Consider the following 15,212-nt stretch of genomic DNA (forward strand, 5'->3'; position numbering starts at 1 on the left):
GACCAAGGAGGAGATTACACAGGTGAGTATTGACTGCCTTGATTACACCTAATGGCATATGATACATATGATGATGCAACACAAGTTGGCCTCGCGATCAACGACCACGCCACTAGACGATACGCGTGCACGCGAGTCTCTCGGGTCTTATTTATTCTAACCCAGCGTCTCAAATCTGCGATTTGGATAACTGTGTCGAGGATTGTGACAGAGCAGACGCGTAGCGTGCCTGTGGACAACTCCTTTGTTGATGCGTTGACTGAGCTCGTGTTTGAGCAGGCAGTGACCCTGGGGGGAGATCTGGAGTCGTTTGCCAAGCTCGACAACCGGGTGGTTATCACCATGAGGGACCTTGATATGGTATTGAGACGAAATGAGGGTCTGAAGGAGGCTGTTTATGCGTTTCAAGGGTAGGATAGGGGGTATTTATTGACTATTTATTTGAACATTTGAACATTTGAACATTTTGATCAAGTTGAGCAGAAATGCGAGTGATCAAGAGGTGGAAATGTCTCACCTTGGCCATTAATCGAACGCAGTGGACATTCTAGTAAGATTATTTTCATTTATTGACCAATTTAATGTCTGATACATTTTATTCACATTGTTCTGAATTTCCATGGGTTTTTTGCCCAAATCGAGACCCGTCACGGTCTCGAATTCAAGATAACCTTACACTATATGATCCTGACCAAAATCGAACCGGCGAGCTTCCTCCATGCAAAAGTCTAATTCTTGCACCCATGAAATTTCTCAATAGGCGGAAACTATCACCAGATCACACATCACCACAATCACAATGCTGCGACTAACTCGATCGGTGAAAAACCTGAGTCTGGGCGCCGTGCGGTTCCAGTCAACACAGGCTCCTCGACAGCCCAAAAACATGTTTGTGCGAGAGGCTGAGCGGGCTGAGCGAGACGCACAGGAAGCCCAGAAGTGGAGAGGAGGAAAGAAGCACCTGAATTTTGGTGTGGACATGAGCATCTCCGAGACACCTCGCGGCGCGGCCGAGAACGTGCGAGTTGCCCCCGCAACGGCTCTTCAGTACACTGGTCGAGGAGCTCATGAGCAGACCATGGAGGTCGTGAACCGAGTCCGACGTCAGTACGAGTTCCTTCCTAGAAACCGAGAGGGTGTTTCTCCCCCTAATTTCGTGACCCGAATCACTTACCTGACCATGCTTGGTTCTTCCGAGCCCGTTTCCGGCCCCCAGCATACTGAGCTCACCAAGGCTCTGGCCGATCTGTACTACATTGACAACCAGCTCAAGCCCCAGGTGGTGAAGGATCTACTGCGTCGATTCTCGCGAAAGATTGATACCGACGCAGAGTCCGGCGAGATCGAGACTCTGGACGAGCAGGGACGAGCTGTGACCCGAGGTCGACGAAAGACCTCTTCTGCACGAGTCATTGTCACCAAGGCTCCCGAGGGAACCGTCGGTGAAGTCCGAGTCAACGGTCTGTTGCTGTCCCAGTATTTCAAGGAGCTTCAGCATCGATCCGAGGTGCTGTTCCCTCTGTCGGTCGTCCAGTCCGAGGGCAAATACAACGTGTTTGCTACTGTCCTCGGTGGAGGCAACTCTGGCAAGGCCGGCGCTATTTCTCTGGGCATTGCTCGAGGCATTATTGTCCACAACCCCCTGCTCCGAAAGCGACTGTCTAAGGCCGGATGTCTGACTCGAGACGCCCGTACCAAGGAGCGAAAGAAGCCTGGTCTCCGACGAGCCCGAGCCGCCCCTACCTGGGTCAAGCGATAAGAGACGAGAACTGTATATATTTGTCTTGTGGAGACGCCACTTGGCTGCCTTGAGCAGAACGATAGGTTGTCAGTGGTGGTTGCACTTGGCCGTTGTTGGTATACCTGTATATAAGATAACGAAGATGTTTGATTGAGATGGCACGAGTATGCAATAGTCTTACAGAAAGAATACGTCTGGCAGCACACAATTCTGCCATTACAGAGAACCTAACTCCTATGTCATTCTCTGACCAATGATCTCGCGACATACCTTATAGATATGTTCCTTGATTCATTTCATCTTCTCAAGATTCCCTGTCATCTATATCATTACAATCTATAGCTACCACTGGCACATACCGTGGAACTAGTCAGTACTTGTGCCTTATTTGGGCCTGGGGATCTCTGTGACGAAGACCTGAACCCGCTTTTGGAACACTCGCCACCAATCTGAACCCGCTTTGGAACACTCGCACCAATCTCTGTCCGCTATGCGTGTGACCATGTTTCCAAGGATGAAACAAAGAGATCGGCACTATACACAGTAAGTAAAGTCGACCTGATAACGACCTGACTTGGACCGAAACGTTTCGGAGACACCTGAGAAGATTCCAATGGGCAAGTGTCTAACACAGATACCGAGTTTGACATGCCGATTGAGGATGAGTCTCACGTCGATAAAAGATGGAACAAACCCCAGATCTGAGTCACCACTTCATCTTTTCAGCATCAGATCCTCTCAAGATTCTTCAGATGTAGAAATTCATGTTTCTGATACAGCCGGGGGCCAGTTCGAGCCAGTTTGATGAGACCAGCTCGACTGTTCGTATTTTTGGAGTAGTTTCTGCGAGAGTTGTGTGTAGTAGAAAAGGCTCAACCTCGCGTTTTATCCTCGTATAATAATGTATCCTGTACAATAACGTATGATGTAATCTTTTTATTGAAACCTGGATTAATTCCTGAAAGGTTGCGTTAAGTAGAGATCTTGATATTGTTATCTCCTCCAAGGTACAGTACAGTACAGATGTTTTTTTGTTTTTATTTTATTTTGTTTTATTTTATTCTATCTATTTATTTAATTTTGTTCCACATGGTGTCATGCACTCCACCACTACACTTTCCAGGCTTATCACAATTTTATCTCACTTGCAACTAACACCCCAAAGAATGTTTTTTGCTCGGCACGCCAGCACCTTGAAGTCCAATAAATCGTTGGAGCATGTGAGTATGAGAATTGAGAACCTGAAGCTGGTCGCAACGGCGACTAGAACTGGGTGAAGGTCATAGCAGCAGAAGTGCTGACTCAACCCCGATCCCAACTAAGGCACCACTGCAGAAATTGCCAACAAATATCGGATTATTGGAGAAGGAGTCTGGAGAAAGGAGTCACGTGATCCAAGCTGGCAACGCTAGTGTAATGGCTGTCAGGGGAGTGGCTTCTTCTGTTTGGCAGGTCGTTCTTGTGGTGCCATGAGATCAGCTGTTACTTGCTGTTGGGTGGATATACGAATACGGGTGATCTAAGGAAACAGCAGTACCATAATCTCGCCGAAAGTTTTGGAACTACCATTGATATGTGACATCTGAAAGTCTGCAATGTCAACAGTGGTAACTCTCAAGAGCAGAGCATCATCTGGGGTCAATTCTACGCATCAGTCAAATGCTAACCCAAGTTCGTTCAAGCAGCTGCAGCCCGTCAGTTGTGGCGAGACATCTGCAAAGCAGCGTACACCACTCCGCCTACAACCCGGAATGAACTTATTACTTACGCCCGAACCGAGTTTGATCGACGCAAAAACGAGTCGGATATCCTGAAGATTCGGTACTACATTTCGACCGGCACAAAGGAGTTCCAGACCATCGCAAAGAACATGGGAATTTCGCTTTAGGGACATTCAAAGGGCTACAGAGATCTTCTTCGACACCACCTGATCCATAACCGCATTATAGGACACACAGGGCTATCCACTAAGGCTGCATATAATGGCTATCACGAAGAACAAAAGACCACCGCAGGTACAGTTAATGAGATAGTAATCAATTAAAGTAAGCGAGTGACATGTAGAAGTTTCCCTCACATATAAGGAACGACTGGCCACTTACTCCTTAAATCCGTTGTTAATCTCCTGTTCAAAACGTGCCATCATAAAGGTCCATCACCAAGGGTAACAGCTGGACTCGGCAGAGTCGAATAACTCTTGACTCGAATGAACATACCAGTAGTAGGTCAATGATTTTGGACCAGAAAAGCTCGATAGTCTCCATGAAGGAGGTACTCCAACCCTGGGGAGTGCGGCCTGGGGTAATTATCTCAGGAAAATGGTTGATGAACTCGGTTTTAAGGGCAGGGGTAGGGGTTTGAGAGAAGTTGAATCACGCCTCTGAGGTTCCTACTAACTGACTGATAATATTTACTTTTCATAGTTCTTCTTTAAGAAGTCGCAACGCGAAATATGAATTAAAAAAGTAATTATTATTATTATTATATTTACTGATGGATCGGCTCGGTGAATTTCTCATTAAAGGTATTCTTTGTAGGCTCGTTCTGCCGTTGTCAATCATGGCTAGCACTGAGAAGAAACCTCCATCTACACTTCCCGATTGGTCAAGCCTATCGAGTGTCTAATGATTGAGGGAGAGTCCTTCTTGAGACCGGAACTTGACCAGACGGATCTGCTGCTCATCAGTGTGGTACATGGCAATGATATATGATGGCAACAGAATTGGTGCAGTTCTTCTGGAACTGTTCGTACGGGAGTCTAAGTCACACGGGAAATGACCTCTTTGGTACCGTATGTACAGGATGTACTGGTATATAACGATGCGTGGGACTTATGAGTCAATGAGCTCAACTACGACTCGAATCTACTCGAGTTATAAGGACATTAGCAGAACGGAGACGGGATCAGAACCCCCACCGAGGTACTCATAATCGCTCTTCGAAAGCAGTACTCTGTGAGTTCTTGCAAATCTCCAAAACGCCAGGCCTGTCCTACAGGTAATCTTCTTGCTAACCAGTCAATGCGAAAATGATTCAAGTCATGTTGAGATGGTCGGCTTTGAGTTGGCGATTCGGTCACGGTTTGAAGAAGCTATGGTATCCACATGAAACTACGATTTCTCGTCAGATAAGTAATGTCTAAGCTCCAGAGAGAGCACAGTTGGCGGGGTCTGTAGAAGACATACCATAATCCTAAGTACTGGCCATACCGTTGTTATTTGGACAGTATGTGTGTATCCATAAGGCCCCTCTTTCCTTTCTTCGACTAAGACGACAGTAATTTTCCTTGAAACTAGCATCCACGAGATCACATAATTCAACAAATTCCAAGTTAGAATGGAACGGAATGAAGTTGAATATCCTTGTTACATTCATATAGAAGGTCTCCGAACTCATATTACAGCCCTTTTCTCTCCCCGTAGAATGTTCTTCAGAGAGAGAATGTTCGAGCGTAAAAAGAAAGTTTCATCATCGTATCCGACTAACCTTATTTTTGACAAAGGTCTCGGTTCATCTCTACATTACCGTCTACAATTTACCAAAATGTTCTAAAGAACTAGTTTGCGGTTTCTCGCTCGCCGTCACGTCAACCTCCACAGATTCTCTGGTATTCTTTCTCCTTCGACAACGTTCTCTTTCTTTCAATCATGCAGAGATCGACACTAATATTTGCCACTAATGCAACTCTGACGAGGTCTTTCGAAACTCAATCCGGCTACTTCAACAATATAAAAGGCCCCTCGATCGCCCTGTTTTTCAAGCATCAGAAGTCGATCAGTCTTTCAGCTTCTGCAGAGGATTTGATCACTTCGAGAGATGCTGACACGGATGAGCGGAAGCTATGAACCTGTACTTGTCCTGCGCGAGCGGACATTCGCTCACTTCTACCATGAAGCAACTTGAGTTCTCTTTTGTTGCAGAGCTGGAGAATCAGCACATCTCTCTTCATGCCTCTACGGATGGAGCTATGACGAGCAAAGATTCGCAATCTACTCTGGAGCTCCTTCTCTCAAGATGGTTCGCAACCACGGGTGAAATTCCCAGCACGAACAACACTTTGGGGTCTGCTCTACTGGTCCTGTCGCAAGGCAGTATTCCAGAAGTTGCTGAGCGGAAGCTGCAAAGCCTTTGCTACGACTCAACTGTTGAGACTGATTAAAACCGTGCGTGAAAGAACGCATGAGCGAGTAACTAAGACGTGAAGCTGAGCGTAAGCTACGAAGCTGCCGAGTGAAAGGAAACCCCTCAGTACATGCACTAAGAGGACGCAGAGTGATGACGAGTTTGAGGCTTAGCAAGCCCCTCATGAATCCTGTCTCTGTGGATATGAAGCAGTGACGGATATGAAACATTGTCCATGAGCTCTCCGATAGTATGGGTAGCGCCCAAGGGTGCAACTCCCTGCATGGATAATAACTCCTGAATGCTTTGGAGGGATGGACTGCCGTTTGAACAGTCATATGTCTCCTCCATCTGCTGTTGACTTGGTATCAGCACACCAGGAATCACGGTAAAGAGAACCGCTGACACACGATCCGAACCTGATCCAGCTTTTTCCGCCTGAGCATAAGCGTCTGCAAAGACCGCCACCGAGCAAAGTGTTTGTGCCCAACCTGCCAGGCCGCCAGAGCAAAGAGCCAGTCCGGGCCGCAACGAGCCAGAACTAGAGCCGCCGACCGACAAATGCCAATAAAACAACACCACGATAACGCGGAAGAGCCGCCTGGAGCTGTTGATGGTGAAACTCCACCAGCCCCCAGAGCAGGAGACGTTGGAAGCGACTGAGACACGTCAAGTTATGCCAGCACAAGAGTGACACTGTGAAACGATGACGACAGCGCGAAGGTGAAACTGTGAACTGCGAGAGCAGAATGCCAGCACCTTGAGAGCATGGGCCAGAGCCAATCAGTAAGAGCCAGAGCCATGACAATTAGCCAATGAGTGCCAATGAGCCAATAAAAGCTAGGTGTTATGCAATAAGAGCAGAGAGATCCAGAGCCAACGAGCCAGATCTAAAGAGTCAGAGCTCCACAGAGGAGCCATACTAAAGGCAGTCGGAAGTTGATCTTCTAGATCCAAGATTCGCATTCAGAAAGGATGTAGGAAGTCGAACCTCGACACGAGGATGTAGACGAGACCGAACCTTTTAGTCTATAGAAAAGAGGATGTAAGCGATGAGCTGAACCTCTGGGGATAATACATTATGGACCATGAAGTCCCACCCAAATTACAAATTGTAGTGTTCTATGTGGAGATGTTTTTGTACTTGTAGTTATATCATCGTAGAGGATCATAATGTCGTAAGTGCTGAGAGGTCAGAGAATTAATATAGAACACTTGTGGTCCAGCTAGGGTTTCAATTGAGCCGAACTACCACTAACTCAAGCCCTCAACCCACCCATTGATTGAACAATATAGTACAAACATTACAAGAACTTCCATGTGTGTATGATAAGAGATATATTAAACCTGGCTACAGTAGAAGCTAAAAAGAAACTGAAGGAGTGATAAATAATCAAGGATGCGATAAGGGGTATCGGCCAGATTTGATGATAAGATGAAAATCAGATGAATAGTTACTCCTTTGTGGCACCAATGGTGAATTTGATAGGCTCCTTGCAAGCGTAGGCTCCGTTGAAAACGTAGACAACCTGTCCACCATGGAGAGGATCAGTCTGGGAAGTACAAGAGTAGAACTCTCGAGTTCCGTAGGAAGAGAGTTCCTTGACAGAGCCATCGCCCTTGTAAGCCCAGCCTCCGCTGTTGCCCTCAAGGGGAGGAACGGGGCCATCCTTGACGTCGAGCTTACCGGTCTGAACATCGGCAAAGAGTTGTCGGGGTCCCTGGCCCTCAGAGAGAACGTTGGTCATGGCATTTCCAACATCCTCAACCTTGAAGTAAGAGTAGCCCTGTTCAAGGCCGTAGACAACATCGTTTCCTCGGATCTGAAGAGCCTTCATACCGAGAGCTCCCTGGCCAGGCATAAAAGCGTGGAGAGAGTAGGTGGGGTGAGAGGGCTCGTTGTGCTCCTGGGGCTGCTCGCAAGCAACGGGAGCAGCAAGAGCAGCAGAAGCGGCAGTGAGAAGAGAGAAAGTCTTGAAGAGCATTGTTGAGATGAAGTTGTGGTTGAAGTCGTGGATGTGGTTGTTTGATACAGAACTAGAGGGAGATTGGACTCCTATATATATGCCTGAGATTCAACTCGAAATAGAAGTGCTCAAAATAGATTGCCCCCATATCCGCTCAAGACGGTGATGCCGTTGGATATTGAGTTTTCGGTTATATTTAACTAGCATATAATATGCAAACGGGATGACTTGAATGCGCAGCAGAAGTTGCGATTTTGTAACGAATATGGCCGAAAAAAAAGCCCAATTCAAGTCAGGAGAGTCTTTCTTACCGAGAATCCCTCCCTTTTCCTCTTATTTTGGCTCCTCAGACATCATTTACCTGACATTGCACTGTATATATTTAAGTTTGGATATAAATAGAACAGCAGAGTTGCATCATATCAACGGAATAAATGATGTCATAGTATGGAGTATGAGATATTTAATCAGACGTGAAGAGTCAGATGAGTTGTCGTGCTATGATTATAGCAACTTAATAGATGCACTGTACGTGTAAATTGTCATTCTGATGTACAGTACTTGTAGTGGTACCCATGTGCTAGATTTGATCTCAGAGATTCGTCGATAAACTAAGTCATTCGGCGCCAACGGGCACTATAACCTCATTCGGTGCCAATGGCACCAGATCTTCCCGAAAATGTTGGTGAGATTTGGTTTCCATGCATTGCAAGAGATGCTAGAAATGCCGAGATGCCGAGAAGGGAAATGTAATCCCCTGAATTGAACTTAGAATCAACGAAGGAGATGATATTTAGTCGGTGCTGGAAGTTCGTGTTTGATATGAAATGCATTGTCTGTTTTAATATCCAAAGAAAATAAACAAGAACTTTCTTGTCTCCTATCTATTCTGTAACTAACCAGTTATTGCTCTCAAGTATCACAGTACAGTATTCTTCCACCATTATACGTAAGTAATGCACATTAATGGAGTTAATTGCCCAGAAATGTGCGCCCTTGCTGTTTATTTTACACAAAAGCAGGCTAATATAACAAGAGCAGCTCTTGAATTGTCAAGGGTCTGTTTAGTTTCCCTCGTGGAGGATACAACTCACTGAAGCCAATGCTCCAATAGAGTTCCTTTATCCATATCTGTTACAACTTGTACGAGTAGTGGTTGTCTACATCAAGTTCAGTATGTTGAGTAATTCCACCTACTTGGGTTTCAAGGCTACTGTGAATTAGAAGAGATCGGACTCACCTGGGGTCAAGCCCAGTGTTTCATTCGAAAGAGGACTTGCTTTTACCATACTGTAGTGCAAATAGTTAAACGGACTTTCATCTCCGACAAGAATGAAGTGTAAACATCTTTTAACTACAGGTATGGTACCAGTGTGAATGAGGAAAGGATTATATACAACTGCCTTTTTCAAATATTATGTTTTTCCACCCTGAAACCGAAATTCGGGACATCAAAGTGACAGTTCATGCTTGAGAGACGAATTTCAGTTTGCAGTCCACTGGAAATGAAGGCGTATGGAAACTGGATCTCGCACACTGTCTCTGAGTTGAAAAGGAGAAGTTATAGAAGAAGAGGAATGAGGTTAAAGCTGCAACAGAAGAGGGAGAATCCCATGATCGACGTGTCTGACATGATGACGGGAAACGGGGAGATTTAATCTGGAATACCCAGTCGGAAATCCCACGAGTCCAGAAGAGATTGTTCTTTGTTTAGCTTTCGCCAGATCTGAGGCGTAGAAGAATCTGCAGACTACAGTAGAGGTTTGTTTCAACAAGTGGGTGAATTTTTCTTAGTAGTGCTCTCACTGTCCAGACAGTGTTTACATTTCGCTGGGATTATGCCGTCCATGTTCCAAGAGGGCTAAACTGAGGTGAGATCGAGATGCCTACGGTATTTCAGCCTCCTGAGATGAACCATATGCTGTGATATAAATCAGAGATAACAGACCATGCTATGCTATTACTTGCAAAACGGTGGCCTGACAAAGCTCAGAGACCATCACTGATACCAGCAAGAACTGAAATTGCACTTTTTTTAGAGATTGTTCCTTTTGAAAGACGTATTGTAGATGTTGACGGATTGTAATGTGTACTTGCAGTTGCTTGGGTTACAGTTTGAAGGAGAGAAAAGTGCGTATAATGAAGGAAAAAACAATAAGTAAGGACAGATAAAAATATACTTGTGATTACATAGAAACTTCAATATGGAATACAGATGATAGTTGATATGATCCTGGAGAAATATATATATTATTAAAGAAATCAAGAATAACTAAAATGCCCCCAACTAGAATAAAACACTTTGGCATCTCTTTGCTCAACTAAGGCAACAGACAGAAGATACTGCCTAGCAGACATACACTCACCTGGAGTAGTTTCAGACGCAATATAGTTTCAGAGATGCATTATCTAAACTCAAAAGACCTTCGTACGATATAAATGGATAGCACCTCCAAAACTCTGGTTGCGAGCTTTCATCAATTCTACTACAAGTACAGTACAGTACTGTAGCTATATTGTTCTGCGTCTTTCAATTCGATTTTTGATGTATTTTCCCGCTGGATTATTTCTGTCCGTTTCTACTACTTCTTTCGACCCAATTCTATCTCTCTTTTTTTTTTGTCCTGCTTTTTTTTTTGTTCAACCTTTTGTTCAGTCAGCTCTTTTCAGTCCAACTTTTTTTTTTTTTGGTGTTAAGTTAATAATTAAAATGAATGTTATATGCAGAAAAAAATAAATTGGTCAGCTACTTGTAGCTCATGTTTTTCTTCCAATTTTCGTTTCTTAATCCCCAACATTCGAAACCTGGGTGGACTCATAAGGCAACAGCGCTCGCCCTACCCCAACATAGACAACAGTTTGAGACACCTATCATAGAGATTGTTTGTCGATGATTTATGTTTCGATTAATTTGAAAATACATGGGGTCGTGGGGTATCTTTACACCATTCCCATAGCCGTTAGCTTGTCTCGTCGCTGGTGTCGTCGCTGGTGTCGTCGCTGGTGTCGTCGCTTGTCTCGTCTTTACCGTGTTTTTCAGGTAGTCAGTTTGTTTAATATTCTAACTAAAAATGGTAATACTTGAACATACTAGTTAACAATAGAGACAACCTGCATGCACAGATACCTACCAACAAATGTCTACAAATGTCAAGAGCAGGACAAGCGAAAAAAAAGTAACAGAGGACGACAGGACTCGAACCCGCAGCCTTTGGAGGACGTCGTTTGTATGAAACAAGCCGAAATCCAATGCGCTACCATTACGCCACGTCCTCTTGTGGTGGTCGGGGGAGAAAATGGCAATTTGGTTCGTAAAGTGAAAAAAACCAAAAAAAACAAATTGAACGCCAATAACCCGGCTTACTAGGTATATAGCTGTAATGAATCATTAGAATAAAAACAAAAAGTAGCTGTAATGAATCATTGGAACAACAAAAAACAAAAAAACTGACCGAATACGTGAACAAGCAAACAAGAATGCTATGGCCTCTTCTGAACAACCGATCCCGAATCCGATTTGCGGGTAAAACATTATCTTAGGCCTAAAGTAGCTGAAATGTAACCGTTTGGATCTCATCGGAAAGTTGATTTGGACTACTTGGCATCAGAAATTCACTCGTATCTGCTTATTTCTCCCTCGCATAGATCGACTGATAAATTTCTTAACTCCGTCCTGCAGGTCTTGGACAAGAAGGTACTCAATGGGGATTTGCATATCCTGTTCCAACCCAACAGTGAGTGCCTCCTGGAGAATTTTGGATACAAGGGGATTTGAAGTGTTCCAATACCGTGAAAATGAGCTTACAAAGTGGATCAAACTGGAGCAGGTGGTTTTTTTATTTCTTCGAGGACGAGTGAGCTCAATCCCAAATTGGAAGTTGCTCTGACGTATTCCTAGAGCGCTTCAAGCTGCTCTGCAGTGCAGTGTAGTAATCGTTCAGAATATCGTAATTTTCTATACATCGCGGTAACGACAAGTACTGGTCTCTCAGATCAGCTTTTTGTCGCATGAAGGGTGTTGTGAGATTTGTGGTGGATATGTCGTAAGACATTAACGCTCTACATCATCTTCGAGAAGACGAAGTTGAAGAAGCAGTCGAAATGATGCTACAAGATCACGAGAGTCTTCCACTATTGACCTTCTCACTTAAAGTCATGAAAAGTGCTCGTGTATTCTCCTTATCACACCTGACTCGAGTAGTCATGGCACATTTGAGGTACGCGGAAGCCCGTTTGGAGTTCCTGTGAAGCCGTACCCCTGAATGGGAACTCTTTAATCACCCCGCTATCTCCTGCGCTTTTGTTGTGCCTAATCCCGAGGACTCAATCGAGATTGATTACGAAAACGAGCAGGGTCTAGGTCCTACTCCACTTCTTATTCGATGCAAAAACAACTCGTCAAAATCGCACGAGATTGCCAAAAGAAGCGCCCAAAATGGGTCGCTAACGGAGCCACAGACAATCTCCAAACCTTTGAGATGTTTCGAAGAAGATTCTATACCAGATGGACGTGGTACAACAGGTACCTCAGAGAAGAAACGACATGCGTGCGTTTGAAGAGATTGGTGCCCAGATGCCCTTTGGCAGTTGTAACATCTCAGGTAGTGGAATTAGTTACTACCAAAGTCCACCAGTAATAATGAATATGGTACAGAATGGTATATAATGAGGACAAGATGATCGAACATGTGATTGATTATCAGATGCGACTACAACAGTACCCTACACAGCAGCACCCTAAGTGTCACCCTTTTAGACATCAATGAGGAATAACTCCATGGATAACATCATAGCTAATGGATATCTCCTCTGGAACTACAGTACTCCATGTTGTAGTCGTTGGGGTGCCACTTTAGCCGTCATCCCTCGAGCACATTCTCATGATAATCTACATTCAACTGTTCAGGGGAACTCTTGTTGAACGTGAAAAGGTCACTTTGGCCGCTTGAAAGATTAGCATGAGTGAGATCAAAGCCGTTGCTAGATGTCTTCTGTCTCTCAAGTTTTTCCGAAACCTGTTGTTCCATGTACCAGTCTCTCATTATATTATGTATGATGTATTATGTTGCTCCGAGTTATAGAGTTTCTGCTAGGATGCATGTGCAAAAATACTGCCCTTGTTCCTGTGGAGCTAACAGTTAGACCAGCCACGAAATATCCTGAAAGAAGTTTGTAGAAGCCTTCAATTGTACGTTTTTTCAAAAAAAATTGACATATGACAGCTCTTACACGTCCTTCGAGGACCAGTGACAAAGTGCGATAAGGCGAGGCTACGGAGCTTAAAAATAGACGTAATGTGGGGTACAGTAACATAAAAAAAGTGAAAAAGACTGCGTCCAAGTACTTACTTTTAGTGTGTCTTCTTTTGGCCAATCGGAGTCGAGCAATAGGGAGCTGAAGATGCTCATTTTTTGCTACAGACGACCATCGAACGTGGCAAATCGTTGGTGCTTGAAAAAAAGGACGATCCGTATCATCATCTCTGCAACCGCGCATCTCCAGGCCCAGGTCGATCCCCACATGAACCTGCATCCCATCTCTCCGGTTTGAGTGTGTTTAGGTTTAAAATATTCTATTAGTGAGCAGGTTGGGTGTCTTTTTCAGCACATTGTGGGGTTCCGGTTGCAAATCTGACACCACAAAATGAATCATCTCATTGCTACTATTATAAAGATACCAATATTGTTCATTTTGGTCTCAGGAAACCCCCCACGGCCCCCATTACATCCCACCCAAACAAACACATGCTGGGAAGAACTCTCTTAGTCTCAGACCACTGTGTAGATATAACAGCTTCCATCTTCCCCGGTTCTTCTCACCCCTTCACAACCACGAACCCAGCTATGAACACCTTCCATCTGTTAATCGCACTAGCCACATTTGTGGTTGTATACATTCTTTCGTCCTCGTTCGTATACCAGCGACGCACCAACGCTCTAGAGAAGCAATGGAAGTGCGGAAAGCCACTCTACTACGCATCGTTCCCGCGGTCGCTATGGCACTTTTACGTCTTTTTGCGCGAATCTCGAAAACACAAGCTCCTGGAGGGCTTCCAGCGTTCATTTGAAGCCAAGAAGCCCTTCCTTACCAACAAAGTGAACATCTTCGGCAAGGACATTTTCAACACCTGCGATCCCGAAAACCTCAAGGCCATGCTTGCCACGCAATTCAAGGACTTTTGTCTGGGAGAACGCCACGCTCAACTGTTTCCTGTTCTGGGCGACGGTATTTTCACTCTGGACGGCAACGGATGGCAACACTCTCGAGCCATGCTCCGACCCCAGTTTGCTAGAGACCAGGTATCTGATGTGCACATGGTCGAGACCCACCTAAAGTTCCTGACATCTCGAATCACAGGCAGCAAACCCGTAGACATGCAGGAGCTCTTCTTCAACCTGACTCTGGACACCGCCACCGAGTTTCTGTTTGGCCAGTCGGTTGGATGCCAGATTGCAGAGTCCGATCCTGGCGCTTACTCCTCAGACATGCCTCTGGATCTGCGAAAGTCGTTCCAGAAAGACTTTAACAAGGCCCAGGAGCACCTTGGTGAGCGTGTCAGACTACAGATGCTCTACTGGCTATGGAACCCCAAGGAACTACAGACTGCCGGAGCTAGAGTTCATGCGTTCGTCGACCATTACGTGTCTAAGGCTTTGGTGGAGGCTGAAGAGAAGGTGGACGACGATAAGTACGTGTTCCTCAGGGAGCTGGCTCGAGAAACTAAAGACCCCAAGGTTCTTAGAGACCAGGCTCTGAACATTCTTCTGGCAGGACGAGACACCACGGCCTCGCTGCTGTCCTGGTGTTTCTATCTCATGGCTAGAGACGATAGAGTGTGGCAGAAGCTGCGTTCTGAGGTCATTGAGCACTTTGGAGATGGAGAGAATCTCGAGAACATCACTTTTGAGTCCCTGAAGCGATGCGATTACCTGAGATATGTGCTCAACGAGGTGCTGCGACTCTACCCTTCCGTTCCTGCCAATATGCGATTCGCTACGAAGGACACTACTCTTCCTCGAGGAGGAGGGCCCGTGGGACAGGATCCCATCGTTATCAGAAAGGGCAACGTTATTTCTTACCATGTGTTCACCACCCACAGATTGACACAGTATTGGGGAGAGGATGCCGAGGAGTTTGTTCCTGAGCGGTGGGCTGAAGGAAAGGCTCGTGGATGGGAGTATCTTCCATTCAACGGAGGGCCTAGAATCTGTCTCGGACAGCAATATGCCCTTACAGAGGCAGGATACGTGCTAGTTAGACTTGCACAGATGTATGACACTCTGGAGAATGCCGACGACAAGCCTGAGCCCCCAGTGAAACTGCATGCTCTGACCATGAGTCATCTCACAGGTGTGCACGTGAAGTTGTACAAGAAGAACTAG

General features: G+C 45.3%; 7 protein-coding genes and 1 non-coding gene across 8 annotated transcripts; 4 read left to right on the forward strand and 4 right to left on the reverse strand.

Moving 5' to 3' along the window:
* Positions 1 to 51: 51 nt before the first annotated feature.
* Positions 52 to 414, forward strand: YALI1_B08186g (uncharacterized protein; the record flags this gene model as incomplete). Its single annotated transcript, XM_002142971.3, has 1 exon — positions 52 to 414. The coding sequence occupies one exon, from the start codon at positions 52 to 54 to the stop codon at positions 412 to 414; it is 363 nt and encodes a 120-aa protein (XP_002143007.3).
* A 385-nt stretch (positions 415 to 799) lies between these two features.
* On the forward strand, positions 800 to 1,759 carry YALI1_B08193g (mitochondrial 37S ribosomal protein uS9m; the record flags this gene model as incomplete). Its single annotated transcript, XM_500556.3, has 1 exon — positions 800 to 1,759. One exon carries the CDS (start codon positions 800 to 802, stop codon positions 1,757 to 1,759), a length of 960 nt encoding a protein of 319 aa, XP_500556.1.
* A 311-nt stretch (positions 1,760 to 2,070) lies between these two features.
* On the reverse strand, positions 2,071 to 2,391 carry YALI1_B08207g (uncharacterized protein; the record flags this gene model as incomplete). The annotated part of the gene is made up of 2 exons (XM_068282003.1): positions 2,071 to 2,220; positions 2,263 to 2,391. The coding sequence occupies 2 exons, from the start codon at positions 2,389 to 2,391 to the stop codon at positions 2,071 to 2,073; spliced, it is 279 nt and encodes a 92-aa protein (XP_068138104.1).
* Positions 2,392 to 2,907: 516 nt separating this feature from the next.
* On the forward strand, positions 2,908 to 3,629 carry YALI1_B08214g (uncharacterized protein; the record flags this gene model as incomplete). The annotated part of the gene is made up of 2 exons (XM_066094164.2): positions 2,908 to 2,961; positions 3,414 to 3,629. The coding sequence occupies 2 exons, from the start codon at positions 2,908 to 2,910 to the stop codon at positions 3,627 to 3,629; spliced, it is 270 nt and encodes an 89-aa protein (XP_065950236.1).
* Positions 3,630 to 5,730: 2,101 nt separating this feature from the next.
* On the reverse strand, positions 5,731 to 6,201 carry YALI1_B08247g (uncharacterized protein; the record flags this gene model as incomplete). The annotated part of the gene is made up of 1 exon (XM_068282004.1): positions 5,731 to 6,201. The coding sequence occupies one exon, from the start codon at positions 6,199 to 6,201 to the stop codon at positions 5,731 to 5,733; it is 471 nt and encodes a 156-aa protein (XP_068138105.1).
* A 1,116-nt stretch (positions 6,202 to 7,317) lies between these two features.
* YALI1_B08263g (uncharacterized protein) lies at positions 7,318 to 7,848 on the reverse strand (the record flags this gene model as incomplete). The annotated part of the gene is made up of 1 exon (XM_500558.3): positions 7,318 to 7,848. The coding sequence occupies one exon, from the start codon at positions 7,846 to 7,848 to the stop codon at positions 7,318 to 7,320; it is 531 nt and encodes a 176-aa protein (XP_500558.2).
* A 3,163-nt stretch (positions 7,849 to 11,011) lies between these two features.
* Positions 11,012 to 11,105, reverse strand: YALI1_B08296r. Its single transcript has one exon. It is a non-coding gene; the product is annotated as a tRNA-Arg (tRNA).
* A 2,469-nt stretch (positions 11,106 to 13,574) lies between these two features.
* Positions 13,575 to 15,212, forward strand: YALI1_B08321g (uncharacterized protein; the record flags this gene model as incomplete). The annotated part of the gene is made up of 1 exon (XM_500560.3): positions 13,575 to 15,212. One exon carries the CDS (start codon positions 13,575 to 13,577, stop codon positions 15,210 to 15,212), a length of 1,638 nt encoding a protein of 545 aa, XP_500560.3.

This window comes from Yarrowia lipolytica, chromosome 1B (genome assembly GCF_001761485.1).
Source record: "Yarrowia lipolytica chromosome 1B, complete sequence".
Lineage (NCBI taxonomy): Eukaryota > Fungi > Ascomycota > Dipodascomycetes > Dipodascales > Yarrowia > Yarrowia lipolytica.